Below are 25,860 nucleotides of genomic sequence, written 5' to 3'. Positions count from 1 at the left end.
CAGATCTAATAATGGAAGTAGTTCAGTGAGGGATTTCTCATTCCAATTCACTAGTGTCCTTTTCCCTTTCTGGCTCTTTCTATCTCCTCTCTTTCAGTTATTCTCTATCTTGTCTGTCTCTGACTTGTCCAGTCTCTCTATCTCATCTATGGTGTCTGAACAGAGGTGAAAAAGAAGTGAAGTCTTGGCAAGCATTACCCGGGATAACGAGGGACATTAATTTCACGTTTCAAAACCTCTTGCTCATGCTCTTTCTCCTTTTTCTGTGGCTCTCTGATTACATTGGTAGAAGGGTGCTGTTGCTAAGTACGTCGTTTTCCTCATTTGAGCAGTTAGAGACAGACTTGCATGAAGCACAAATTTTGCACGCACACACTCACACACACTCACACACACACACACACAGAAACAGACAGTGTAAAGAAAGACAGACCAACCATTTTCTCTGCTACTGTTTGCATTATGTTGTTTTAAAGTCATTTCATCCACTCTCCTTGATATCATCCAAAAAGCAGCTATGGGGCAAAGGGAGGGACACAAAACTCTTGACACAATTAGCCATTGTCAAGTTTCTTAGTATGTTAAAATCCACCATATTGTCACACATAGTCTGTATTTGTAACTCCCACTTAGGACAATGGTAACAAAATAAAGACAACAAAAGAAAAAAACAACAGGAAATTATTCTCTGGAAGTCTTTTAGTTGCTGTTTTAAATCACATACATATACAGTATGTCCTCCAGCAAGGCTTCATTTTACTAAAGGGCTAGTTATCTTCCAGGGAACTGTCTGTGGAAGAAAACCAGCACCCACATGTCTAAAGGTGAGGTGAGAGGGGAGTAAGGAGGCAAAAAGAGGCCAACGGAAACCATCATCTGGTCATGTGCATCTCCTCTCAGATTTGTCCAAACTGAGCTGTTCATCGCAACTGATTACAGAAGCTTAACTGATGACCACCTTATAGCCAGTTCTGTAGCTAAAGGCCTCAAGCTCAACACGAGGAAGTGTTAGTTATCCTCATTCATTTCCCTTGTTGACTTCAATTCCTTTTTCTTCCCCTTCTCTCCCTCATCTCCCACTTTTTTGTTCTGAGATGAACGTCACCTGTGGAAATGTCGTTTCTCTAAGCAGCACAAATGTCATTCACTAACATCACAGGCTCCTTGTGGTCCTCTCATCTGCCCTCAAGTGCTTCTGGGCTCAGTCCTGGTCCCCCAGTAGGTCTGTGGTGTTGCTGCTCTGTGAAGGTGGAATGGGTCGAGGGGTATGAGGCGGGGGACTGTGATTTAGCCGCCTTGGGCTGGGCGCCCCTCCGCCCTCACTGTCTGTGTTGGACGAGGACGGGGGTGGAGGTGGAGGTAGCCGTGGCAGTGGGGCAGATGAAGGTGGTATTCTTGTTGATGTTGATCCTATACTGCTGCCTGATCTCAGGTTCTGTATCCTTCGGCACTCCTGGCAGATCCTCACGTGGGTGCAGCTGCGAGCAGGCAGCATCACAGGGGTGGGGGCAGGTGGAGGTGGGGTGGTGTTGGCTCCCAGTGGATCGTCTAGAATCCTCTGGGGCCCAGGGCCCAGATCCGGCGGTGCTGTCCCACCTGCTCCACTTCCAGCTCCACCCGTCAGGGGGCCAGCTCCACTATACAGCTTGCCGTTGCTGAGCCGCATCTCCCGGACAAGGCGCAGGGGCCGAGGAGCCCCCAGAGCAATACGGGTGGGATGGCGCAAGGCTCCTGAGCTGCTCAGGGTCCGACGGCGGCGCATTCGGGAGCTCTTTTTACAGGAGACGGCGTTTCGGAACTCTGTGATCATCTCCTGACAGACAGACACCTAGAGGGAAAAAGGAAGGAGGGAGGAAGAAGGAAAGACAGAAGGGAAGGAAAAGGGAAGGAGGCCGAGGTAGGGGTGGGGGTGCCACAGACACAAAGTAGGCAGGCAGCAGAACAAGACAGTGGTAAGGCAGTACATAAATAGGTGAGCAGAGGGAAAATAACAAAAGGAAAAGCAAAAACAAAATAAACCGAGGCGGCAACGAGGCAGAAGGAACAGACACAGTAGGCATGGTAAACAAAAAAAGGTTGCAGCAGAAGCAAGGGCACAGAGATTAACGAATGGATTGATGGTTTTAAAACAGAAATGAAGAGGTGATGGGAAGGATGTGGAGATGGATAGAGATGGGAGAATATCCAAGGAGCAGAGAGAGTTATTACAATCCAAACACAGAGAACACCAAAATGTTGCTTAGTTTATGGGCACTTCATTACAGCACTATGAACAGACAGGCAGGCCTGCAAACTCAAGTGCACATATACAAAAGCATTCACTCATACAGCAACTGCGCAGTCCCTCGCAGACACACACTCTGAGGCACACTTTCACATACGGAAATGTTTTTCATCATTCCAACAGCATGACTACTGTAGTTTTCACACATGACAAACAAAATGCATTGACATGTCCACTACAGACGAACATTCTCATTGAAATCATGATTTAAAAAGTCATGTGCTCACATAAACAGAAACAGTACTCGTTATTGGAAAACAGACACTGATGGCCGAATGACAGGAGGTGTGTGTGTGTTTGAGAGAGAGATAGAGGGAGACGCACAGTGAAATGGGTGAGAAGTAATCCAACAATGGAAACGAAGAATACCAGCGTACATGTGAGGCATGTAAAAGAAGATACATCATGACATTTAATGCCAGAGAATTAGGATCACACTACTTCTTTATGCAAGCAAATATTGGCATTTCTCAATATTGCTTATCCGTACTATCATGTTTAGCTCACGAACACTTACTGCCATACTGTTAAACACCAAACACTAAAAGGGCACAATGACATCAAAACAGGCAGAGCATGCAATCAAATTTTCTATTTCTTGTATCATTTCTGGACACTGCAGTTCAGAGCCGCATACTTCGACATTCCTCTCATCTCACATGCACATAACACACTGAATTTCAAATGTTATAGCACACACAAACATATACAAATGGAGGCAAAGGCAGAAAAAGAAATCTACCCACTCTCACACACAAACACAGATAATACGTAATCAAAAGGGCTGGCAGGATGCCATGGGAACCTACTGGGGAGTGTCTGTGGGGTCGGCGAGGGCAGGTATGGGGGCATACCTCATCGGTCTCTGCCGAGCGCCGCGTGGACCACACAAATTCCATGATGGCCACAAACACGGCAATGATCAGGCCACAGATCAGAACCACAAAGATGCCCCCAATGTTCTCCATGCCCAGACCTGAGATAGGATCACAGGAGACAAACATAAGTACACACAGTCGTCCTCAAATTTATTTATACCCTTCTATTAAAGAAGGCAAAATTCACAAAAGTCACTCAAATAACTAGAAACTGAAAAAAGTAATAATAAATAAAAATTTTCTAAATTATAATTTAGTGAAATAAGATATAGCTTTTGAATTGTGGTTGAAAAGAATGACAATTTAAAAAAAACAAACAAACTGTCCCGGACAAATCAGAGCACTTTGCTGATGAGCAGTGGACCAAAATCAAAATAGCTGTCAACAGGTGCAGAAGTCTGATTGAGAGTTACAGAAAACACTTTATAGCAGTGATTGGCTCAAAGGGTTGTTCAACAAAATATTAGTTTATGGGTCCCATCAGGCTTGTTTGTTTGTTTGTTTGTTTGTTTTTAATATTTCTGTTGAACCACAATTCAAAAGCAAGGTCATGATTTTCATTACATTTTTATTTATTATTACTTTTGTCATTTTCAGCTTTTTCATTGATATATTTTTTTCCTTCTTTAATGGGAGGGTATGAATATGTTTCAGGACAACTGAACACACAAAAATACATCAACAATGGTAACAGTTGTTGAAACAGTTTTGGCTGACACAGACTACATAGTCTGTGGAAATCGTGGAACATACTGACAGTAAGTCAGTTTTCTTTACATGACTCAACATCACAAATCACTAAATTGCCCCAAGAGGCTTTAGAATCTGTAGGGCAAACATCAACAGCAACATCCACTAATGTTTGACACTTGTTTAGGATAATGATGAAAAGGTTTATAAAAAAATAAAAATAAAAAATCTCCTAAAAATCCTTTAAAAGGAAAAATAAATAAAAGAAACCTCAGTCAAAAGAAACAAAGACAGACAATATGTACACGTTGTGGGAACAGAATAGAGCAGCGTAGTAAAATTCACAGTACAGACAATCAGGGTGACAAAATTACAAATTGTAATCATATGTGAGGAAATGCACCTGCTAGTGCGTCTAAAGTCAGGTCATCAGTGGTGACTTGGGAAAGTTATTGTAAAAAGTCAAAAAGTAGAACTTGGTGTTCTAATATGTCCATTTGTGTATGGATTAAAGAGAAGAGATATAAAATGAAAGGCAGTAGTGTCCACTGTGGAAGTGCTGATAGCCACACTCCGTTACCAGACTGCCTGTTGCCTGTTTCCATTCATTTGGTGAGCCCTAGTATCCATACTTCTATACTATTAAGCATCTCATAAAAAGATGCAGTACGTCCCAATGCACACACCATGTCAAATGCAGTATGCCAACAATACCAGGATGTCCCACTATATCTGGACGCGTTTTGCAGAATACAAGCCGAGTGCCATTCCGGCCATTCTGAGTCACAATCCTCTGTACAGCTGAAGATACGTCACATATGTCATTGTGCTTCACGGGGGTATAAACGAGCTTGAGCCACACACTGATTACAGCTCATTTGACAGATGAGAGTCCTCTGCAGTGACCGAGGACAACACTTTCAAGTGAGCTAGCCAGGCTCCAGATAGATATCAGCTGAATATATATGAGTTGGTATCTCATCTAACTCTCCAAAAGAAAATAACTCTTCTTAATAAAATGTTCAGCTATTCCTTCTTACAGTTATTCAAGTGACTTTTTTTTTGTAATCTCATTTTTTTTTAATGGAGATTTTGAATATTTTTATTAAACAATCTGCAGCGATCATGACAAACTGTCCTTAGAGAGGAGTCATACTCTGTTATGGAAAATATAGGATTCAGTTTTTTAAGCTTGAGCCACACTAGAAACTAGAAATCTAGACTCTGCAACTATAGTTTTGACTGTTCTTTTTTAAAAGTGTCTCTTACTAGAAGTGCAACTTTATTTAAGTGCAATATTACATCGCTTTTGAGAGCTCTTTCCACTAAAAAGAAAAACAACAACAACAAATGAAGACTATTTGGGATAAACTGTGGGGATAAAGATTAACAATACAAATAAAGTCTGACATGAAGTATTTTGTTGTCAAACCGTTTTCAAAAGAGACTCTCATCTGACAGCAGCGGCACAAACGAAGAAGTATTTTCATCGTCTGTGTTATTCATAAAGGTGCAGACACACTCTTTCTAATAAAATTCGCATTACCCACCCTCGAAGACAACCAGGAGACATTTGGGAAAGTAAATTGTGCTAAGCACCTTTCACAAGGACATTAGTTCGGTATTAGCCATCAGCTGGACTGTAGCAGAGAGGGAGGAGACTATTTGTGGGGACATTAGAGAAAAGGAGGAAGAGGACACAGACAGCTGCGGTCAACTCACCCTTGGCACGGTGGTCCTCCTCTTTAGGACATTGGCCTCCCTCCCACCACCTCCTCTTCAGTATCTCCAGCCTGTTATTCTCCTGCAGCTGGAGGATGGCCAGCGTGATCTCATCTCTAAACGGAGATCCTGGCAAATGACAGGAAAGAAGTATAAGAGCAAGGTGGACAAGGACCAGAACAAGAGTCCAGACAAGACAGGAGCTATTTCAGATGAGGGGGGGAAAGAAAAAAAAGATGAAAAGAGGCAACCATAAGAGAGAAAGGCTAAGAAGTGAAAGAGAAAGAACTGCTGTTGCGGCTTTGAGATGGCTCCAAGTGATCTTATGGTGAGCATAAAAAGAGGATTAGTGAGAGATAAACAGTGAGATTACAACCAGGCAGAGCGAGTGGTACAGCTGCTGGCCAGACAGCATAGAAAGTATGTTACGAGCTCAGCAAACAGCACATATATATACGTATTACGCTTAGAGAAGCTGTCTACGAGAAAACAGCCTGTATGAAAAGTGTTGTGGATCATTTACAGTATTGAATAAATGCATGAATGAGCTTCAGGCCTATGAAAAGATTCTGAATAGACGCATAAGCATGAACAACGGCTTCATCAAATTTAAAACAGGAGGAAACGGCTTCCTTGGCTCATTTAAAAGAAAATGCACGACCTCTAAAACTCAATATTTCAAACACACCTCAAAAACTGAACTGAAATGCAACAACAGTAAACCACGGTGTCACGAAGAGCCAATTAATTCCTGCTGAAGTTTGGTCTTCTTCAGGAACCTTTTGCTGTACATACCTCCATTTAAGATCCTGTGTAATTCCACCTTAAGGAAAGACGAGCATCCCATTTCCAGTTTGCATGTGTCTTTAGGATAAACTCAGCTAATCTCTGGGCTGTAGCTTCATATTAGTCATCATCTAACTCTCAGAAACAAGGCAATCAAGTGCACTTCCCTAATGACTAATTAACTAACCTACGGACTGAAATATACCCAGAGGTAGTAAGAAAACATGTTTTTTTTTCTCTTGGACAGTATTTTTACAATCTATTAATGTCTCTTCGAATGATCTCCCAAGATTTCTTTTGTCCCAGTTGTCTGTTGCTCCTTCTGTCTGCTCTCTAATGTACAGTAGCTCCTATTGTATCTCTCCATTCCTTCACACATTTGGTCGATAACGCAAAGTCTAACCATGACTAAACTCTTTGCAGTGATTCTGTGACTCTCCTTGATGTGCATGAGAAAACTAGAGCTTCACTACAAGCTGGGCGTGTTTGAAAAAGCATTTATCTACATGTTCATTACTTGCAGGTGAAATACTAACCTCACAGGTAAAAGATAGATAAAAAAAAAAATAAAAATGAGCAAAGGCATTTTCAGATCTAATCTCTTTCATAATTGATCCAATGCAGTTGTTTCTGCTTCTTCTGCCAGTTTCAGATTCAACATCATGTTTTAACATTCTACGTTCTGTCGGCCCTGCTCGGTTATAATACGCCACTTTCATGCCACAACTTTGTAAACCGTTAAGGTTCAGCACTCTGGTTGACCTCATGCCCCCTGTAGTCTTCAAAGAGGTCACAAGAGGTGACGAACTTCACTCTAAACAAACTAATGACCGTACCTATTTTAAGATTCAGTCTGGAGCATAAAGGTTACATAAAAAGTCCTGTAAGAGCAGCATTTGTTGCTGTTTAAATTAAATACATAATAGGCCAGTGACAATATATCTGCATACCTGGTAGTAGTGCACTAAAATCATCTTTCATGTTCATCACATTTTTAGGGAATAAAAATTCATGCTCTCAATTTGGAATTCTTGTTCACACCATGCCATTGTTTTGCACTCGTTCAATAACAAAAGATCAGTGTGTAAGCCAGATGTGTTGCTGTATATATGTTTCTGGTGTTCACAGCCCAGTGTTGGCAGGTTGTGACAGTAAAGCTTAAGAACTGCAAGCAAAGTGGGGCTAACGTTTATTTTCATTGTTGATAAATTTGACAATCTGGATTTATTGATTAGCTGTTTGGTCCTTCGCTGTCAGACAAAGAGGAGAAATCAGTGTATCAATAATCCACAATGATATTTAAACGTCTGGTTTTGTCAACAACTTAAACATATAAAGAAATCAGAAAATATGCACATTTAAGAAGATGTAACCAGAGGATTTTTTAAACCTATTTTCCTTTAAAAAAAATGACTTAACATTGAATTGATAATCAAAATAGTTGGCGAGTAATTTAATAGTTGACAACTAATCAACTAATCGTTGCACCTCGTTGCAAACTAAAGCCTTCAACACAGTGGATCCCAATCTAGTGGCCAGGCCTCCAACAAGGGGTTGCAAGACCTAAAGGACTGTAGGATGACTACCAATCAGGGTTCCAGACTGTGACAGAAGTTTTTAGAGAGTGTGCGAGTTAAAATTTCAAGTGGTGGCATTGGTGCGAGTGCATGAGGATCATTGGGCTGTATTAGTGTCGCTGTAACCGTCACAGGAAGCTGCTGTGTGGACCACAGTGGTGCAAAGTAGTACTTTTATAACTTTGGTGAACTGCAGTATTTAAGCTGAGAAATGCCGTCCTCTCATGAAAAACAGAGCACACCTACATTTGCTGGTTTTTCCGCTTATAGAAAACACAGCATGTAGAAAAAATATCACTCACTTTCATCGCAGACAAATCTGACATTAGAACGCCCTAGTTTATTATTTTTAAAGTCATTTTTGGTCGCACACCTGTCTGAGCACACCGCAGCCTGCAATGTGGGGCGTTTAGGGAACACTGTAGTGTCTAACGATAAAAAAACGTTCAGCATGTCATATGTTTTGTCTGTGACCAGGTGGGAGGTGCAACCAACTTTCTCATTTGGTCGCACCAAATAAGCGAAGAAGTGTGTATTGAATCTGAATCCTGAGTAGCGGTTTAATCAGCCAGAATCATTTTGAATGTGAAGAACTTGAAAAAACTTGGCAAAAAAAACAACTCCTTATATAATGTCTGTTCCAAAAAGAGCAACAACATCATGACACCATCAATAAACAAGGTTTTTGCACTTCCATCATTGCAGACAGCAATAATATTTGGAAAGTTGCAAATTCTTGATTTTCTGTTGCTCAGAATTTGGTCTGTGTGTGGACATAACCAATGAAATTTCCCCTCCACCTGTTGCTAACTGCTCCAAAAGCATCAGGAGACACCTATCAGTCTTAGAGACTCTTATGAGACCATCTCGCTGCTGGATGGTCACAGCCTATGACTTACAGCCATTTCTGTTGTCTTTTGTGTCCTTAGAGGTGTTTACAATGTGTCTCTAAAGGATTTGCAACAAAGCAACTTCCTAATTTCACAATGTGCGACATGGCATTTAAGTCGTCACAGCCTGCATATGGCTGTCCTCCAGTGCTACCAGTGAAAAGGTTGGTCTGGAGCCCTGCCAATGTAGGAAATGAAATCAGTCAATTCTACTATATGATCTCTACTTGAGTGTCCCAGATATACAGTCACAGGTCTGATGATCTAACAACAAGGTCAATCTTCGACCTTTGGCTTAAGGTAGCCTGAACCAAAGGACATTTATGAGCCACCTTATGCTTGACTGTGGTGTTTATGACGGCCAATCCAGGCCTAGCACAGAAATTCAAGAAGCTGTTCCTACCAGTCCATCATTGTTCAGCCTTGAAGGCACAATGGCAACTCAACAGGTAATAAAAATCAAGGTAACTCAGCAAATGTGATGATACACAATATTTCTATAGTCAATGGAGTCATTACTGTGACTCATTCTTGCTTCATTGGGAATGTAACATGTTCAGGTGATGACGAGAATTTAAATGACTGTATTGAACTAATGAATCTCAGTTGACATCATTTTTGTGATGTAATTTCCTCCTACAAGTAGATCAAATCGCCATTGTTTTACATTAAGTTCTAGCATGGTAGTTGTTACATTAGTAGTTGAGCTTTGAAATGTTTGCTTTTGAAAAATCACTCAGCATTATTACCCAGTGGCATGCCAATGCCGTAGCCCTTGGTGTCCAGCAGGCCTCCTATCTTTGTGAGATTACAGTTGAGGCCTCGATGGTACTCGTTCATAGTACTCTCCATCAGGAAGGCATACTTGGAGTTGAGTACGCGGGCGATGCCCTCCTCTGTGCTTTTCACAAACACACTGGGCTGCTTGGAGTTCATGTAGTTCCACATCCGCTGGTACGTCTGGTACCGAGAGTTCTGCATAGCAATGGGAACACAATAATGAGAATTCAGAAGTGACTACAGGTGAGTGGATGACCTTCCCAACATGTGCTACGTCTCTCTTTGAATGAGAATGAAAAGATGAAAAAGGAACAAAGGACATAGGGAACCACAAAGCAAAAATACATGCTTTCTGGATTAACAAGAAGGGAAGTACACATGAAACTGAAAATCTACTGTGAACAATAACAAGCAGAGGAAAACACCGAGCGCAAACAAAGGGGGAACGCAGGAGGAGAGGAGAGCGAGAAAAAAAAAAAAGAAGCAAGGTGAACCAAGATATCAGATTATTTGCTCATAGTGTAGCTGATGCATCATCATTTATACAGATGGAGGTAAATCAGCACACAGGAGGTGGTTTAGCACTTAACAAAATATGGCAAGCTCCAAAACAGGATTAAGTGTTTAAAGTGTACAATTACATGTTGTATCTCTGTGTGTGTGAGAAAACAGGAAAAAAAAATAAGCGAGGGTAGCGTCTGTGTGTAATAATGTGGGTGTGTTCTGAGTGTGTTCTGCTGTCTGTGTGTGGATTAGGCATTGAGCAGGGTAATGTACTATAGCAAGGAAAGTGGCTTATGTAGGCAAACAGAGCACTCTTTCTTATATCCTCAGTATGGACAAACACTAGAGGATGAAACATACACTCACAACTTGGCATGTAGCCATTTCCCGTGGATGCACACAAATAAACAAATTCATTTTAAACAGTCAGCTACACACACACTCCCACATGCTAATACACACCTACGCACAAAGACAAAATGCACACACACACTATGACAAACACAGATGCTAGCACAGATGCCGGAAGCGTTCTCATAAGCAAACACAGGCCGTCAAGCCACTTAACACAAACAGCAATGAAGAAAACAACAGAGAAACTCGGCAAATATGAGGACAACAATTTACATTTACATTCAGAGCAGTGGAGTCAGAAACACTGCACTAAGTGATATATGCTACAAACACAGTAACATTCTGAATAGCTATTTCCTGAATTGGCGATTCAGGAAATCGGGAACACAAAGAACGATTCAGCATGATCACACGGATAAAACACACGGAATTATTCCCAAATCCCAAACACAAAGACAACCAGAGCTGCAGCCGCTGCGGTGGGCCATACCATGAAGAAGGTCATGGTGCTCCCTCCGTGGATGGTGCCGTATTCAATGTTGGTCTGGTCAGCCAAGTCATCCGGAGACTCGATGGGAACCTCCATCCTCTGGACGGTCAGGAAGGCTGCCAGGTTGGCCGTGTAGGAGGAGATGATGATCAGGGTGAACGCCCACCTATGAGGAGGAAATAAGGGAAAAGAAAAATCAAGCGATCAAGGAAATTAGGGTTGGCGATATAGACAAAAATCCCTCTGACCACAAAATTCATACTATGCTATGACATGTGGTATGAAAAACAGTAATAACACTTTTTTAAATAAACAACAAATCTATATTTTGAGTTAGGAAATACTTCAAATCAACATATTGTTCCACATTGAAAATCATGTAAAATGCAATATTTCCATAAAGTAGCCCTATTTGCAAAGAGTGACATATAAACAACAAAGCATTACCCCTTAAATTCTCAAGTGCAGTGTTACCGTTGTCACGCCATCATATATACACCACACCTATAACCTTGCAGATGGGACTCTCACTACTCCTGCGTGTCTGTAAACTTAATTCAAGACGAACATCGTGTACTCGCTATACTCATTAACAGCCCCTATCTTGCTCAACTCAATGTAATTTCCTGTTCCTGTCTTCCCCCACTCTGTATCTCCTTAGCTCTTAGCGATTATTATTTCTTTTGCAGCGAGTTCCTCTCCCAGAGTTACGCAGAAGCATTATCAGGCTAGCGTTTCTGTCGGGTTAACAGTTTTTCAGTGTTTTCAAAAAATGTTGCTGCTCTGGGATTAAGTTGTGAATCTGATATTGGCTGTATGCCTAAAATGTACAGTATAAATGATACTATCTCACATAATAAATGTGCTAAAAAAGAAAAAAGAAAGAAAGAAAGAAGAGGAAAAAAGCAGGCATGCAAATAAAGATGCAGGAAGTAGTTTTAAAAAAAAGAAGAAGCTAGTGAGTATGCTTTAAATTACATACATGAAGACAAGTATTTATTGCAGTTTCATTGCTATTGTATTGACCTTTCATCTTTGCTGTTACTACCATTCTTTATTTTGTGCTTCTGTTTAGCCTCCCTGCCATACAAATGCAATTCTAATTATTATTATGGCAACATATAAACTATATTTAGAACAGCATCTAGCATCATTTAAATCATGTGTGAGAGCTTGATGGTATAAAGACCTTCTCTAGCAATGTTGTATGACATAAAAATAAACAGTTTTAATTAATACTCTATGTCTGATTTGCTTAATCAAAAAAGAAAAATCAACAAAATAGTAAAAACTTCCAAAAAGTATAGTAGCTCTTTCACCTTATATGATTTTCAGATTCAGCGGTGTCAAAAACCCTGCTTGTAGATGCATGTCTTAAACTCATATTTTCGATGAGCACAATAAAAAAGCAAATGAATGTGAACACAGCCTTTTATTACCAAACATCTTTCTACACAGTGAAAATCAAACAACCAGGTGAAAAACAATGGATGCACAATATATGAGTGGAGGGAAGTTGTTTGGCACAAGCACAGAAACGAAACTTACTGCACATGTGCAAGGAAAAAAATGTGCTGCTTAAAGCAAATGTTTCTTATGAGAAGAGACTGTCCCAGTCATCCACTTCTTTATAATTCAAAATTAAATGAGTTGTAAGGGAAGTCGTTGCTCCTGGACTTTGGAGGAGCTTTGATTTGAGCATATTTTCCATCAACAAAGCCTAAACACAGTAGGAAGTTCTCATTTCTAAAGAAATCATGTGCAATGTTCTCACACTATGCTTGGCACACCTCAGGAACAATATCTGATATGGTGCTACAGGGTTATCTGCAACCAGCTGGTATTGCCTTGTGTGTTTTTCTGTGACTTAAAGGGGAAATGCAACAAGCTGCATAGCAGATTGCCGCTGCCTTTTGTAATATCAACAGTGGGACAATAGGTGCACTACAGACGTGGAAAGCATGAATTTGCCTTAACTTACCACACCCCACTAACACATCTGGTGGACAAGGCTCTGGGCATTATCTCTGATCCCTGTTGCATGAAGCCTCCAACAGGAAACCACAGGCTATTTCCCAGGGTGTACTGGTTCTCCAGCATGTCTCTGCGCTCTCGCAGACATGGGTGAGGGTTGTACCACTCATAGGGGCTTAACCTGGTGGGGTAACACAAGCACAGCAAAACAATCTTAGGGACAGACTGCAGTACAGTTATACACTCCGTCATGTCATTCAAGTCATCGCCTATCAGCCATTTGACCGTCTGCAGGGCGGTTGTATAAGGTAAAAGATTTCATTATGTGACAGGTTACTCGTGTTCAACAAGATAAACGGCGACAGAGCTCAGATGAGAGCTGCAGACTATCAGTGCAATGTGTGATGTAATGTAGTGACCTTGCAGCCAGGAAGAGCACACAGCTGACAGCCAGGTAGGCGAGCAACATGAAGAGCCAGACAGCTGGAGAGAAGGGATCTAGGAAGGAGAAGTAACCTGGCTTCCGACCCTGGCACAAAGAAAAAAAGAAGAAAAGAAGAAGTACAGAGTTGGGGAAGCAACGACAGATGGTGACTGCTGGACAGACAGGAAGGTACAGCGTGTTTGGAGAAAAAAGGTTCAGTGTCTCAGTTGTAAGGGTATGTCCCATTTGCACCACAGGAGGGCAGTGTCTGACACTGCACTTTGATACCACGCCTGCAGTGCTTTTATAATAATGTTCCAATCCATAAACACTCTTTTTCACAATTCCTCCTGCCAAAACATACTTGGCTTAGACTCAAAGCTTTGTTAGAAATGTAAACCTGCAGTTGCAGAGCACTGACATATGAAGAAATATAAGTAATGGTTGCAACATCCAGCATGAAACACAAATACAAACATCAGCTTCAAAGATGAGATCAAGTCTTATACAATAGGCGGTCAGATTCCTTAAGATTTATCTTAGCAGGTGAAGGTTGCTGTCTTCTGCGTGACACTGTTGGCTTCAAATCAGTGCAGGCAAAAGAAATGAAATCCAGTACAAGATCTGTCGTGAGTATCACCTAGCGGGTCCACTACAGTCCCAGATAACACCCTCACCAGTTGAACTCTGTACAAGATGCTGATCCCCAGGGTCATGAACGGCTTAGAGAAGTCAATAACTTTCTCTCTTTCTGATGTGATGGTGAAGCCTGCCACGGCCAGGTCTGCTTTCTGGAGGATTGACAAGGATAGATAGGTGGATGGACAGTAGAGGGGGTGAACAAGAGAGAGAGAGGGGGGTAGTGAAGGAGAGTGGGGGAGACGACAAGTGGTCAGGTAGCTGTGCAAAAACAGAAAGACAACTTTTGTTTGTATAAAATGTTGATTTCCCTGATTAAAAAATCTTGAAAACTTTGAGCATGCACTCGAAAATACATTTGCAAAAACATACAGCCGTGCACTGTTTCTCACACACACACACACTACCCAGCGTCTAAATGAGGCTAATTGCAAGCAAGCATTGGGTGACTGGTCTTTCCACCTGTATAAAACCTTGCAGGTCTCTGGTCGCTCTGCCTCCTCTCCATCTCTTCCATTAAAAGCTAATTGATGAACATGGGCTGCTAATTAGAGCTGAGTGATCAGGCATTAGGGAGGGCATGGAGGGAGAGGAAGCATGGAGAGCTGGGGGAGCACAAGTGTGGCAGCCCCCACACAGGGACCACAGTCTGATAATTGAAGTATACCGTATGGTAATTAAGCAGAGAGGGGCTCTCATTAGCCTGCTTCAACCAGAGTGTCTGTCAGAGGCACACAAGGCGTGGACACAGGGAAGAAGAGGGGGAGGCAGGGTGGGATGGGAGGCACGTTACTGCGAGGAAAGATGGTGCAGACAATTTTAGGCAATGCTACCACTCTCTTTTGGGGAATTATCGAGTCAGCTTTTGTCCTAGATAAGAGTCTTACTCCCCTCTGAGGGCAATTTGAGACATAGGAAGTTACAGCAGAGTTGTGGTTTGGGGCTACAGCGTATGTAGGTGGTTGTGTGCGTACATAGTTATGTGCTGGGTGTGAGTTTCTCGTGTAACATTTGTGCATGTTTCTGGTGTGTGTGAGGCTGAGAGAAACAGCGAGAGGGAGAGCACCTACCCTGTTGATTAGCTCTCCAACCATGCCAGTCCATGAGCCGTTGGACTCCGGAGCCCCGTAGAGCCCATCGTCCACCAGTTTGATCCTGAAGGAGAATTTCAAGATGTCTGCAAGCTCCCTCAGCATGTCAACGCAGAAGCCCTCGTACTGGTCGTTGCCCTGGAAGTCTTGGTAGTTGTCTTTACGCATCACGTATGGGTTCTCCTAAACACAAGGAGAATATGAGGAGCCTCAATCCAAAGTATACAGTCTGAGCAATGATGAACATGAGAAGAGATTTCATATCGGTTTAATAAAAATGAAGCCAGAACCATAAGATAATTATGTTAGTCTAGAAAAAGGCTGGAAACAAGATGAACTGCTGCCAAGTTCCATAAAATCTTCCTCCAGTGTCTCTAAATGTCACCTGTAATGATGTTGTCTCTTGTTTGTTTTAATGCATACAGTGCAATGTTTGTGTTACGCTATGCTAAAATTTTAGCTTCACATTCCCTGTACAGACATGAGTGGTATTGATCTCCTCATCTAATTCTTCATAACAACGCAAGTCGGCAAATTTCCCAACACACCAAACTATTCCTTTAGGATATCCAACATAGTAGTATATTATAAATATTTAACTACTGGGCCTTGAAAATGGAAAGAAAGGGAAGGAATGTTCAAATCAGTGTGGTTTTGGAGTGTATAAATAGAGATGCATCCATCTTTCCTTCCGAAAATTATAGCTGGCCCCTCAGTTTTGTCTGTGTCCTCACCAAAATTCATTACTTTCAGAGTTATATTTCTGGAAATATTGTACCATTAAAATGATCTCCCAGGTAAGGTGTTTTGGCTGAAAATACTAAAAAAATCTACATCTAAAAACCACATAAAATTCAGACAAAATATGATAAAACTAAATCCTTTATTTCAATTGTAATTTTCAGATGAGCTGAGCTAATCATTCTATGTACCCCTGGTTACTGCAGATGTACCCCCTGGGGTACTTTTACCTCTGGTTTGGAATAACTACTGTAAAAAGATTTACTGATTTTCTGTTATGACACTGCTCATACGAGAACCAGAGGGAGACAACCTCTGGGGTTTTGACATTATTAGAATTTTGGCAGTCTGATTTTAGCAGCACATCTTTCTCAGTGCTCTGTCAGTTTCTTTGACAGTTACAGCAACAGCAAAATTACTGTAGCAGAAACAGACCACAACACAGCATGAGCTCCAGCAAAAGCCTGCGCAGCAACACAAAAACAAGTCTGAACTCGCCTGTGTGGACATTTAGAGGGTAACTGTGACCTTACCAATATGGTGGTGACAATGAGGGTCTTGTTTGCCAGCGTCTCTGACACATTAAAATCCAGACTGGTGGAGTTCATTGCCAAGGTGTTGTTGGAGTACCAGATTCCGATCTAACAGAGAAGAGAAAGCGAGAGAAAATCAGTGACTATTGTGGGATAAACAGTGCACACTTAAGCTTCACTGCAACTGTTGTGGCAGGCAACATGTCGTCTGTAGTAAGTATTTCAGTAAGTGCATTAATCATATTGGTCTATTTTACAGTGCAAAATACGTTTACATGTTTAATATTTCATGCTCTGCCGCGGTATCCGTGTTGTTAATTACTGCACATGCATTATGATTTAATTGTTCCCACCGGAGCCTCGTACTTGTTGTACTATGCGCCATCGTAAAAAAAAAAAAAAAAAAAAATGCTGTTTACAAGCAGAGCAATGAGCTGGGACAAAATGGCAAAAACTGTAATGAAAAGCATTCATAATCAGGAGTGCCATTGCCATGCATTTTAGCATTTTACTCCCCTTTTCTCCCACCTTTCTTAAATTGCATAAAAAACTGTTCACATATTTCCAGTTTATGAAGACAGTAAAGTCACTTAGGTGCCTAAGTGTGTGATAATGACCTAACCATAGTGCAGGGTGGCACAGCTGCTCACGGAGGCATTTCTTTGAGAGATATAACCGTACATCTTTCAGTAGGTCAGAGGAGAGGTAATGACAGAGTCACAGCTTTTCTATGACACTCTTTATCCCGTCCTGACATTTAAGGCTGCTCTTTTTTCTATGAGCCGCCACAGCCTGCCTACAGTGTGGGTGTCACCGTGCAAAGAGGTGGGCAGAGTTAAAATGTTAATTACCACAACATAACTCTCAACTAAGTTAAAGTCTGGCTTTAAGTATATTTATTAGGTGGCATTTTGTGTTAACATGGGAGACAGATGGCCAAGAATAGAGCTCAGAAAGACATTAAGAGGAGGCGAAGAGAAAGTGTTTCCTCTAGTCAATGAACAGTCTTGATCTGCAGTGGTGTGTGTACTTATGCTTAATTATTTATCTCCCTGAACACCTTACTGGGGTTTCACATGTTGTCCAACTACACGTAAATAATTAGTCGTGACTTGAAAACATTGGATCAAACGATCAGCCAGACTAATTGGAAAGATTTGGTCTGAGAAAATGAAAGGAGAGGAATTTTTAAAGAAATAAAAAGCAACACAAATAAATTCTTGTATGACGAAATCACAAATCACTCCTCATAAAATCAGGCAATATAACGTACTCTTGCTCAGTTCGGTACACTCAGCGGTTTTGCTGCAGTGATTTTACTTCGTCTGATATTTAGTTTATTGTGGATAATGTTAGATTTTGTTGTTTTGCCATTATATTGTCATACAACTTAAGATACTGAATATTGATTTTTTCTAATTGTGGCTACAGTAGCTCTACAAGAGTTACATAAGCCTACTTTAAGAATACACTTGGGAGTTTTTTTTTTTTTTAATCTTAGGTATAATTATCAACATAAAAATAATCCCACATTTGTATAACATTTTGTAAAACAACACAACACGTTCATATTAAAGGTACAGTTCCTCAGAAAGACAATGAGTAACAACATCAATTCAAATCTACCCAAAAATCCAACTGGTTGTTCGACTTTGGCTACTCCTTAGATCCCTGATGTACAAGTTGTGAAAAAAATATGGGTGCAAGAGGTTCTGTGAAACAACACTGCAGTCATGAACACTATTGTGAAGTATGTATACAAAGCAAGACCTGATCCAGCCCACAGTCCACAGGAGACCAAAACCAACACAGATCAAAGCTAAGCCTCAAGCAAATCTAGTTCAGTACAAAACAGAAACAAAAATAAACTCCACAAATACCCCATTAAAATGCAATTTATTACATATAGTACAAGCAGAGATGTGCATCTATCTGCACATATACTCTGTACTGAACTTAAGAGAAACAACAAACACTGATTTGCACAAATGAATGTCAAATTATTGTTTGTAGCCAAGGGAAGGAAATAAACCAATCATTAAAGGACTACCATTTTTCTGTTTTTAGATCAGAAAATATTAGATCAACGTCCAGCAGTGGCTGAGAAAGAAAATTTATAAGCAAGGGGAAAAAAAACTGGGGTATGAACAGTCAAACAAAAGCAATGAATGTGTTTATAGTAATAGAAACATAATGTGGACTTGCTACACCTGTTACAATGTCATGCGATTATTTGAAAAGAAACTGAAGACTAAAGAAGCACCTAATATATTCTGGTAACTTCCATGTAAAACAAATGCTACTGGGAGCTGAAACCTGGTCTAACAGCAGGTTACAGCACAACAAAGTGCTTCCAGGTGAAACACAACTTCACAAAGTAACGGTTTGGCGACCACCAGGAGGGTCTGTTATGAGGCTGACCTCAGTGTTAAACGCCTCCTCTGGCTTTGTGAAATCAGATGGGTGACCTGTAACTAATCCAAAGCCTAAGGGCAATGTGACCTGGCTGCTGCATGGTAACAGGTGATTCCTGACCTCTTTGTGGCCTCCTCTGTGTTTCTCCAGGATCCGCAGGGTGTAGTTGGTCCTCTGACCTTTGCTGTTGAACTCCACTCGCCCTGTCAGACCATCGTACTCCACCTGGCAGACATAGGGAGAAAGTGAGGTGATGAAGCATGACAGGCATGGAACATAGGAGAAGATGAGGAGAAACAATGAAAAGGAATGGAGAAATTAATAAAGTTGGTATTCTGTATAAAACCGAACATCTTTCTTTTCACTATTCATCAAGATTAGACAGATATGAGCAGTGATTAGGAGGAGAGAGAGGGTGAAAGACCAAAGAGAAAGACAGCGCAAGACAGAGAAAGATGACCAGTTATGGATCAACGAGGAGAAACTGATTGATCAAGAAGCTCAAATAGATCAGTAGAGACAGTCATAGCTCTCCAATAAAACTCAGACCTGCACCACACAGCTCAGTGTTGCCTCTCCAAAGCCCAGGTGCTGGCACAGTTAGCGCAAGCTATGATGAATGGCACAGTGTTGAAGATGGAGCACACCTTGATGTTGACTAACAAAGACAGATGTTGGGCCGGTGGGGCGGAGGCAATGAGAGATGAGACTCAGGCTGCCTTGACAACAGTTGGTCGATGTGAGAAACAGACAACCAGATATGGGAGATGACAAAGAACAACAAGAGACACAAGTTACATGCAACATGAGATAAGGATGATACAGTATGTAGTTGTACTGTCATTACTTATCAATAAGTCTATTGAAAGATGAATCGACCACAGTGATGATCAATGGCTAATCATTTGAAACCATTTTTCAAGTAAAATGCCAAACATTTGCTTTTTGTTCTCAAATGTGAGGAGTTCAAGTCATGTGAAGGGTTGCGATGACTATTCATTTCAATTAAAGTTTTAGTTTTTTCTGTCACAATTTCCTAAATGTGGTGGTTCTAAGTGTTTTCTTTATTTCTACCAAAATTCCAGGACACCAAGATGCTGTTTACATTTAAAAAAAAAAGCAGCAATGCTCAAATTTTAGAAGCTAAAACCAGGAAAATTTGGCCTTCTGCTTAAAAATGATTCCATCAATGGATCAATAATCACTAGTCCATTATTTCTGTAATTGTCACCTTAGGGTTTAGTAAAGGGTATTTGTCAAGATTGCGTGACATTTAATTGATTATTTTAAAATGAACAAGTAGTTCAACCAACAATGAAAATAATTAGCCCTACTTACATCGATCATATGAAGCGAAAGACATTGATCATTTTGTTGTGATGCAATGTTCTGCTGCAAAACCTTGTGTCTTCGAGTTCAAGTGGAAGTCTTACTTTGACATGTACCACCCACCTAAACACTGTTGCAGACCACAAGCACCCTCCTATGGAAGCAGCACTCCCCAACGTCAGTGGCTACCCAGAGTGACAATAAACCGCACCACATCGCAACAACAGCTTGAGCACCACAACAAACCGACAAGGTGTTGACCCAGCCTCAAAATTCACACATCTGTGTAATGCGCCAGAACAAGACCAATCTACGGAGGTCTATCCTACAACCTACAGGACCCAAAGGATCCACTGATCAGACACCACAGGAAATCACCAGAGGTCTCATGTCCATGACTCGACAGGTAACACTATTTTGGTGACACAAGGGGGACCTACTCCATGTCAGGCAGTTGGTTTTAGTGTTTTGGTGACTGTTGGTCCGTCCAAGTATACCGTTGAACAGGGTAACTGGTCCAGCTCTTTGTTACTAGGGTTAGATTCTGTCTGCCTGTAGGACTGAGGCCTGACGGGTTCAGCAGAACAGCTTAAGCTGGAGTCGAGGGAAATCGCCTTGCTTCTAACTGCCTTCATCCAAACGCCTCCCCCGCTTGCTCTGATGGTTAGCTCTACTAAGTAGCCTCCATAGTCTGGTCACCCTATCAGTCACGTTTGTTCACGGCAGCTTTCCTCTGATGAGGCCTGGCTCTTGGTAGTTGCTGGGGTATAATTTAGAGGTTAGGATAGGAAACCACAGGGATATGTGTAAAATTCTATAATCAACTTTAAACCAGAACAACCTTTAAGAACCATATATGATCTTATGCACACAATCGCTTAACTTTTTACTACCATCAGAAATTTGTGAAAATTGAGCAATTAATTAATAATTCACACTATATTTCTTTAAGCACAAAATGAATTTTTATTGAATAATAGTAACATGGGCAAAGCAACAGCTCTTAATTAGGTATACAATTATATTCAGAAAGATGATTACCGGTGAATAATTTAATTAATAATAATACAGAACGAAGCTTTTCTAAATATATTGCCTCAATAGTGTAATTTGGGAGGGAGAGGGCAGGCAGCTTGGCCTTAGTTGCCCCTCCCAGTCCTGACCTGAGTCCGGTAGAATGTTTTAAAGGAAGTGAACAACCCTGTACAGACTTAAACTTAAGCAAAATAATTTTATTACATTGCTTTAAAATATATAGTCTCTTTATTCGACCAGTTTCATACCAGTGTCTCTCTTGATGGCTGCTCCTGGAATTTCAATCCTTGACTATATTGCTACTGTGCACAGTAGAAGTCATTTCTTATTATGCATGTGTGTGTGTGTGTTCATGTACAGGTGTTTGCACGTCAGCAGGTGATGACACAAGATGCATTCAGATTTATGAAGTATTTACCATCCGCAGATAATTCATGAGGCTGGTCCCGTGTTGCCAGATCTGCGGTGAGGTACAGCTGAGTGGCTTCACTCCAATTTCCTGACTGCGGTTCAGCTCCCTCACCGCCCCCACCACCACATGCACCGCGTCAAACATCAGCGCCGACGAGAGCTGTGGGAGGTGGAGGGGACACGCGAGACATATGGGGGGGGAGGCAGAAAGGGCGGGTGGGTTGGAAAGGCGGAGAAGAAAGGCAAGGAGTCAAGGGAGTAGATGAGGAAAGAGGCGCAATCACGGATGATGAAAGGGTTAACAGGGATGGTGGGAGGGAGGCAGGGAAAATTAGAGGAGAGGGAGAAAAGAAGTGAGGTATGAGCTAACCAGTGGGGAGGAAACAAGCATGGATCCATCAATACCCATTAAACACAAGCAAAAGACTAGCTGAATCCTTTTAAGTGCTCCATGAATCAGTGTGAGGAATAAAGTAGCTTAATGTTATGAGGCATGCAAACAAAGGTTTTTTTTTTGTTGTTTTTGTCCGCCCTAATGGTGCGCGTACACGAGTAATGGTGGACGTGACACTGACCGCAGGGCCGGGGTACGTTAGGTCACAGCCCTCCCTCCAAGAGAGGTTGAGGCTCCTGATGAACTCCAAATAGAAGGGGTGGGTTGTGTTAAACATGGAGAAGCCCACAATATTGGACTGCTCATCCACTATGTCATCCAGCCTCAGTAGGGGGAAATCCTACAGAGGGGCAGGAGTGGGGAGGGTGTTTGCAGAGACACAGAGAAGAAAATTCCAGTGAGTGACAATGTTGACAGTGTATCAAATCTGTGCATCGTAAGAAAAATACTGTGCAAAGAAGAGTGCGATAAAGAAAACGAGAGGCTACAGGGAGTGACAACATCTAATCTCTGATGGAGGGGAGAAAAGAAAGGACACAGACAGCTGGGAAAGGAGGGGGGAAACAGTGATACAGGGAAAAAAAAAAAAAGAGGGTGATGGAAATGACTTAAGTGGCTCCATCTGAAGCACGAGAGCATGTCACGTACAGAGGGCAGAGAAAAATAAAAAATGATATGCACCGGCATAAAATGACTCATTGATTCAAATGTTAGCAGGGCAGGAGAACATATCAAGGAGGGAGATGAAAACAGTGGAAGCGCAGAGAATGTGACGGGTGGCAAAGGAAAAGGATACATCACATCTGTCATCACCTTCACCTCAGACCCCTTTTTCTTTCTTTTTGCCACCCCCCTCTGCACTTCTACATCTTTGTACAGTATGCTCATTTCTCAGATCTCTCCTTCACTCTTCCCATGTTTCATCTCCTCCCCCTTTTCTTTCCTCTGTCACCTCTCTCTACCTCCCCCTTATCAAATATTCTCTCCACTTCAACTCGCTCATAAAGGGACAGAAGAGGAGAAGAAGAGAGAAGCGAGTTAAAAAGAAGGAAGACAAAAGAGAGAAAGGGGGGGAAGAATTGGTATTCTCTTACCATAGTGGTGAGGATGTACTTATAAAATGCTGAAGTCATCCCCAGCTCCGATGCCTGTAGGACAAAGAGAAACAGAATAACGTGAAAATCAAAAAGAAAGACAGGTGATATATAGAATGTGGAAAGAGAAAATAAGGGAAGATGTAGAAAAGAGGTGGAGGGAAAGGAGGATATTGTTGAGAGAGCGAAGGAGACAGTTGGGGAACGAAATAGAAGAGAATGTGAAGGAGGAGAAGGAGAGGGAAAGGAAGCATACGTTAATCACAGTTTTACATCATCAGGCTAACACTAGGACATTTCGCTGAGGGCGGACAGCGGCTCCAATGTACCCAGTGAAAACATCCCATACGCATTCAATCTGTGACTCACCGCGCTGGCTATCGGCATTACAGGCCGCACCATGAATCAGAACAAGCCTCGGTAACATCTGCACCGCATCCCAGCAAAAGATGTTCTTTTGTCAAATACTTTCCTAAGAGTGTAAGTGATTGTTGCTGGCAGACATGCATAGACATTGTTCCCTGTGTAGCTCCAGAGGGCAGAGAAGGTAAAAAAAAAAAAAAGATGTTAATTCTGTTACAACAACAAATGTGTAGCCTGTGGAACTTTGAGAGAGTCGCTTCATTATTTTACAGATGGTAAGCGCTGCATGGCCTCTGTGACTGTAACCTGAATTTCCCAACTGGCTATACAAAAGAAAAAAAAAACTTGAATCCCCCTGAGTCGTACTGTTTGTACTGTTTACAGCAGCAACTTCAAATCCTGAACATGTGTGGGCGGCTCTGAAAGACTGTTTTGATGTTTGAGAAATGACCTTCTTGAGAATGAGATAGGAGACAGAAGCATTGGCGTCGATAATGATGGTTGCCACTTTGTCATCACGGATCTCCTTCAGTAGTGGCGTAGGGTCCAGGTTGTCATCCAGCATCCGCACTGACAGCGTCTCCCGAGAGATGAGAAAGCGGCGGACCAGTTCCTCCAATCTCAGCAGGCCTGAGGGAGAGCCAAAGCAGAGACAAGCCGCATATCAATGTCTATATCAGTAGACACAACTCATGCTTCCAAAATGTAGGCTTCCCAGGGCCTCTGAAAATCTTCATTTACTTTTGAATAGCCATATATACATGTGACATGTTGCAAACCATGATAAATGAGTTGTCTAATTCTTCTAAAAATTAAACACAGCATGTCTGCATATTCAGTTTTGCATGTCACTGTGTCTGTTAGTTATCTAGATATTTTACAACCTACATGACCTATGATACACTGAACAGCAGTGATTAGCTTTTGATGTAAATAGCACAACTATACAGCCATCTATGTTGCATGTGGGTTATTCCATCTCAAATCATCAGAGGCCCTCTGCCCGACCATCTCGAATTTACTTGAAACTTTTTTTTTTTTTTCAATCTTAAACTATGCTTATTAAAAATAGCATTTGTGAAATTTTTGATTAATATAACCAGTAATTCTAGAGATAATTTTTTTTGTTTGTTTTTAAATTCCCCTGGCAACCAACTTTCAGCACATTTTTTTTGCGCATTGCAAGTCAAGGCTGTTTGAATGAACATAACTCATAAACTGTGAAAGATAAAAGCCAGATATTTTTACTGTTACTTCTTATCATGCCACTGATTCATTCAGTTTGACTGATCTGGACAAGCAGGTCAAACAGTCTTTGATTATGGGTGAGCTGGCATATGAATACAAAAGACAATAATAATAAAAAAAAAATGATAATGCAAAAGTCAACTCGTGATATTTTCCAAACCATATGTTGTTGCACGGTTCAAGATTCAAGAGTTTTTATTGGTCACATGCTCATACAGTGCAGTGAAATGCAAAGTGACTGATCTCAAGGCTGCGCAATAACAATATGCAAGAACATTACAAAAGAACAAGTCTTTAGGAATAGAAATTTAGGGGAAAAAAGTCACAGTATCATAAATAATGAAGCTGAAGCTAAAGTGCAGTGTAAGCCATGCAAGAGAAAGTCATGCATGCACAAAACACAACATTAAAATACTTGTTAATGTGAAATACTCAGTCACAAAATAAAATAATGAAAAAAAGGTTGCTTTAAATTTACTTTCAAAACTGATTCAGCAGGTGTTGCAAAGTAGTACTAATACAAATAAGTACTAATTCAAGAGCAGACAAAATGAACTTGCCAGACGTAGGTATTGCAAATTGTACCACAAAAACTGATATATCGCTAGACAGCCTAATCGAAGGAAAATGGTTCTGAAATCTAACTTTTCTTTTGCTTTTTTTATACAATGCTATTTCTTTCATTGGCAACCCACTTTGTAGTTCTAAACCTTGGTTGGAAGAGATTCTTACAGGTAAACTCTTAAGCACTTACAATAAATATGCACGCTTTAACTTTCTGCACATAGTCCAGCTGTGATGTTGGTGTTGAAGGCCAAGTTTACTCCTCATTGAACACAAAGGCAGAGAATCTGTTTTATTCCTATCAAACAGTTTCCACAATGCTCATGAGAACACATTTATCACTCAACTCTTACTCATGTAACTATTATCATCCATCCATCCATTTTCTATACACGCTTTATCCCCTGTAGGGTCAAAGGGGGCTGGAGTCTATGCCAGCTGCCTCAAGCTGAAAGCAGGTTACATCCTGAACCCAGGACCTTCTAGCTGTGAGGTGACAGTGTGAACCACTGCAGCACCATGCTGCCGCCCATAAGTACATCAGAATACCATTAAATATATATTATGTTGTGGTGTACACGAATTCTGTAGGTCTCACACACAAAGGACGCTATTATTTTGAAGGGGACAGGGGTAAGGTTTTCCGGGTT

General features: G+C 41.3%; 1 protein-coding gene across 1 annotated transcript in view; it reads right to left on the bottom strand.

Annotated features, from left to right (window-relative positions):
* Positions 1-551: 551 nt before the first annotated feature.
* Positions 552-25,860, bottom strand: part of grik5 (glutamate receptor, ionotropic, kainate 5) — a 33,327-nt gene continuing 8,018 nt past the window's right edge. The window contains exons 5-19 of the mRNA XM_008289146.1: positions 23,850-24,028; positions 23,036-23,089; positions 22,123-22,281; positions 21,555-21,707; positions 18,893-18,997; positions 16,358-16,465; positions 15,063-15,266; positions 14,031-14,144; positions 13,349-13,458; positions 12,937-13,110; positions 10,956-11,121; positions 9,577-9,802; positions 5,575-5,703; positions 3,139-3,260; positions 552-1,828 (exon numbers count right to left, since the gene is read on the bottom strand). Coding sequence (XP_008287368.1) covers positions 1,202-1,828; positions 3,139-3,260; positions 5,575-5,703; positions 9,577-9,802; positions 10,956-11,121; positions 12,937-13,110; positions 13,349-13,458; positions 14,031-14,144; positions 15,063-15,266; positions 16,358-16,465; positions 18,893-18,997; positions 21,555-21,707; positions 22,123-22,281; positions 23,036-23,089; positions 23,850-24,028 — 2,630 coding nt within the window. The 3' untranslated portion in view covers positions 552-1,201. The remainder of the gene's footprint in view (positions 1,829-3,138; positions 3,261-5,574; positions 5,704-9,576; positions 9,803-10,955; positions 11,122-12,936; positions 13,111-13,348; positions 13,459-14,030; positions 14,145-15,062; positions 15,267-16,357; positions 16,466-18,892; positions 18,998-21,554; positions 21,708-22,122; positions 22,282-23,035; positions 23,090-23,849; positions 24,029-25,860) is intronic.

Source organism: Stegastes partitus, unplaced genomic scaffold (genome assembly GCF_000690725.1).
Source record: "Stegastes partitus isolate 25-593 unplaced genomic scaffold, Stegastes_partitus-1.0.2 Scaffold595, whole genome shotgun sequence".
Taxonomy (NCBI): Eukaryota; Metazoa; Chordata; class Actinopteri; family Pomacentridae; genus Stegastes; species Stegastes partitus.
Note: the sequence above shows the minus strand (reverse complement) of the source record. Positions and strands in the feature narration are given on the sequence as shown.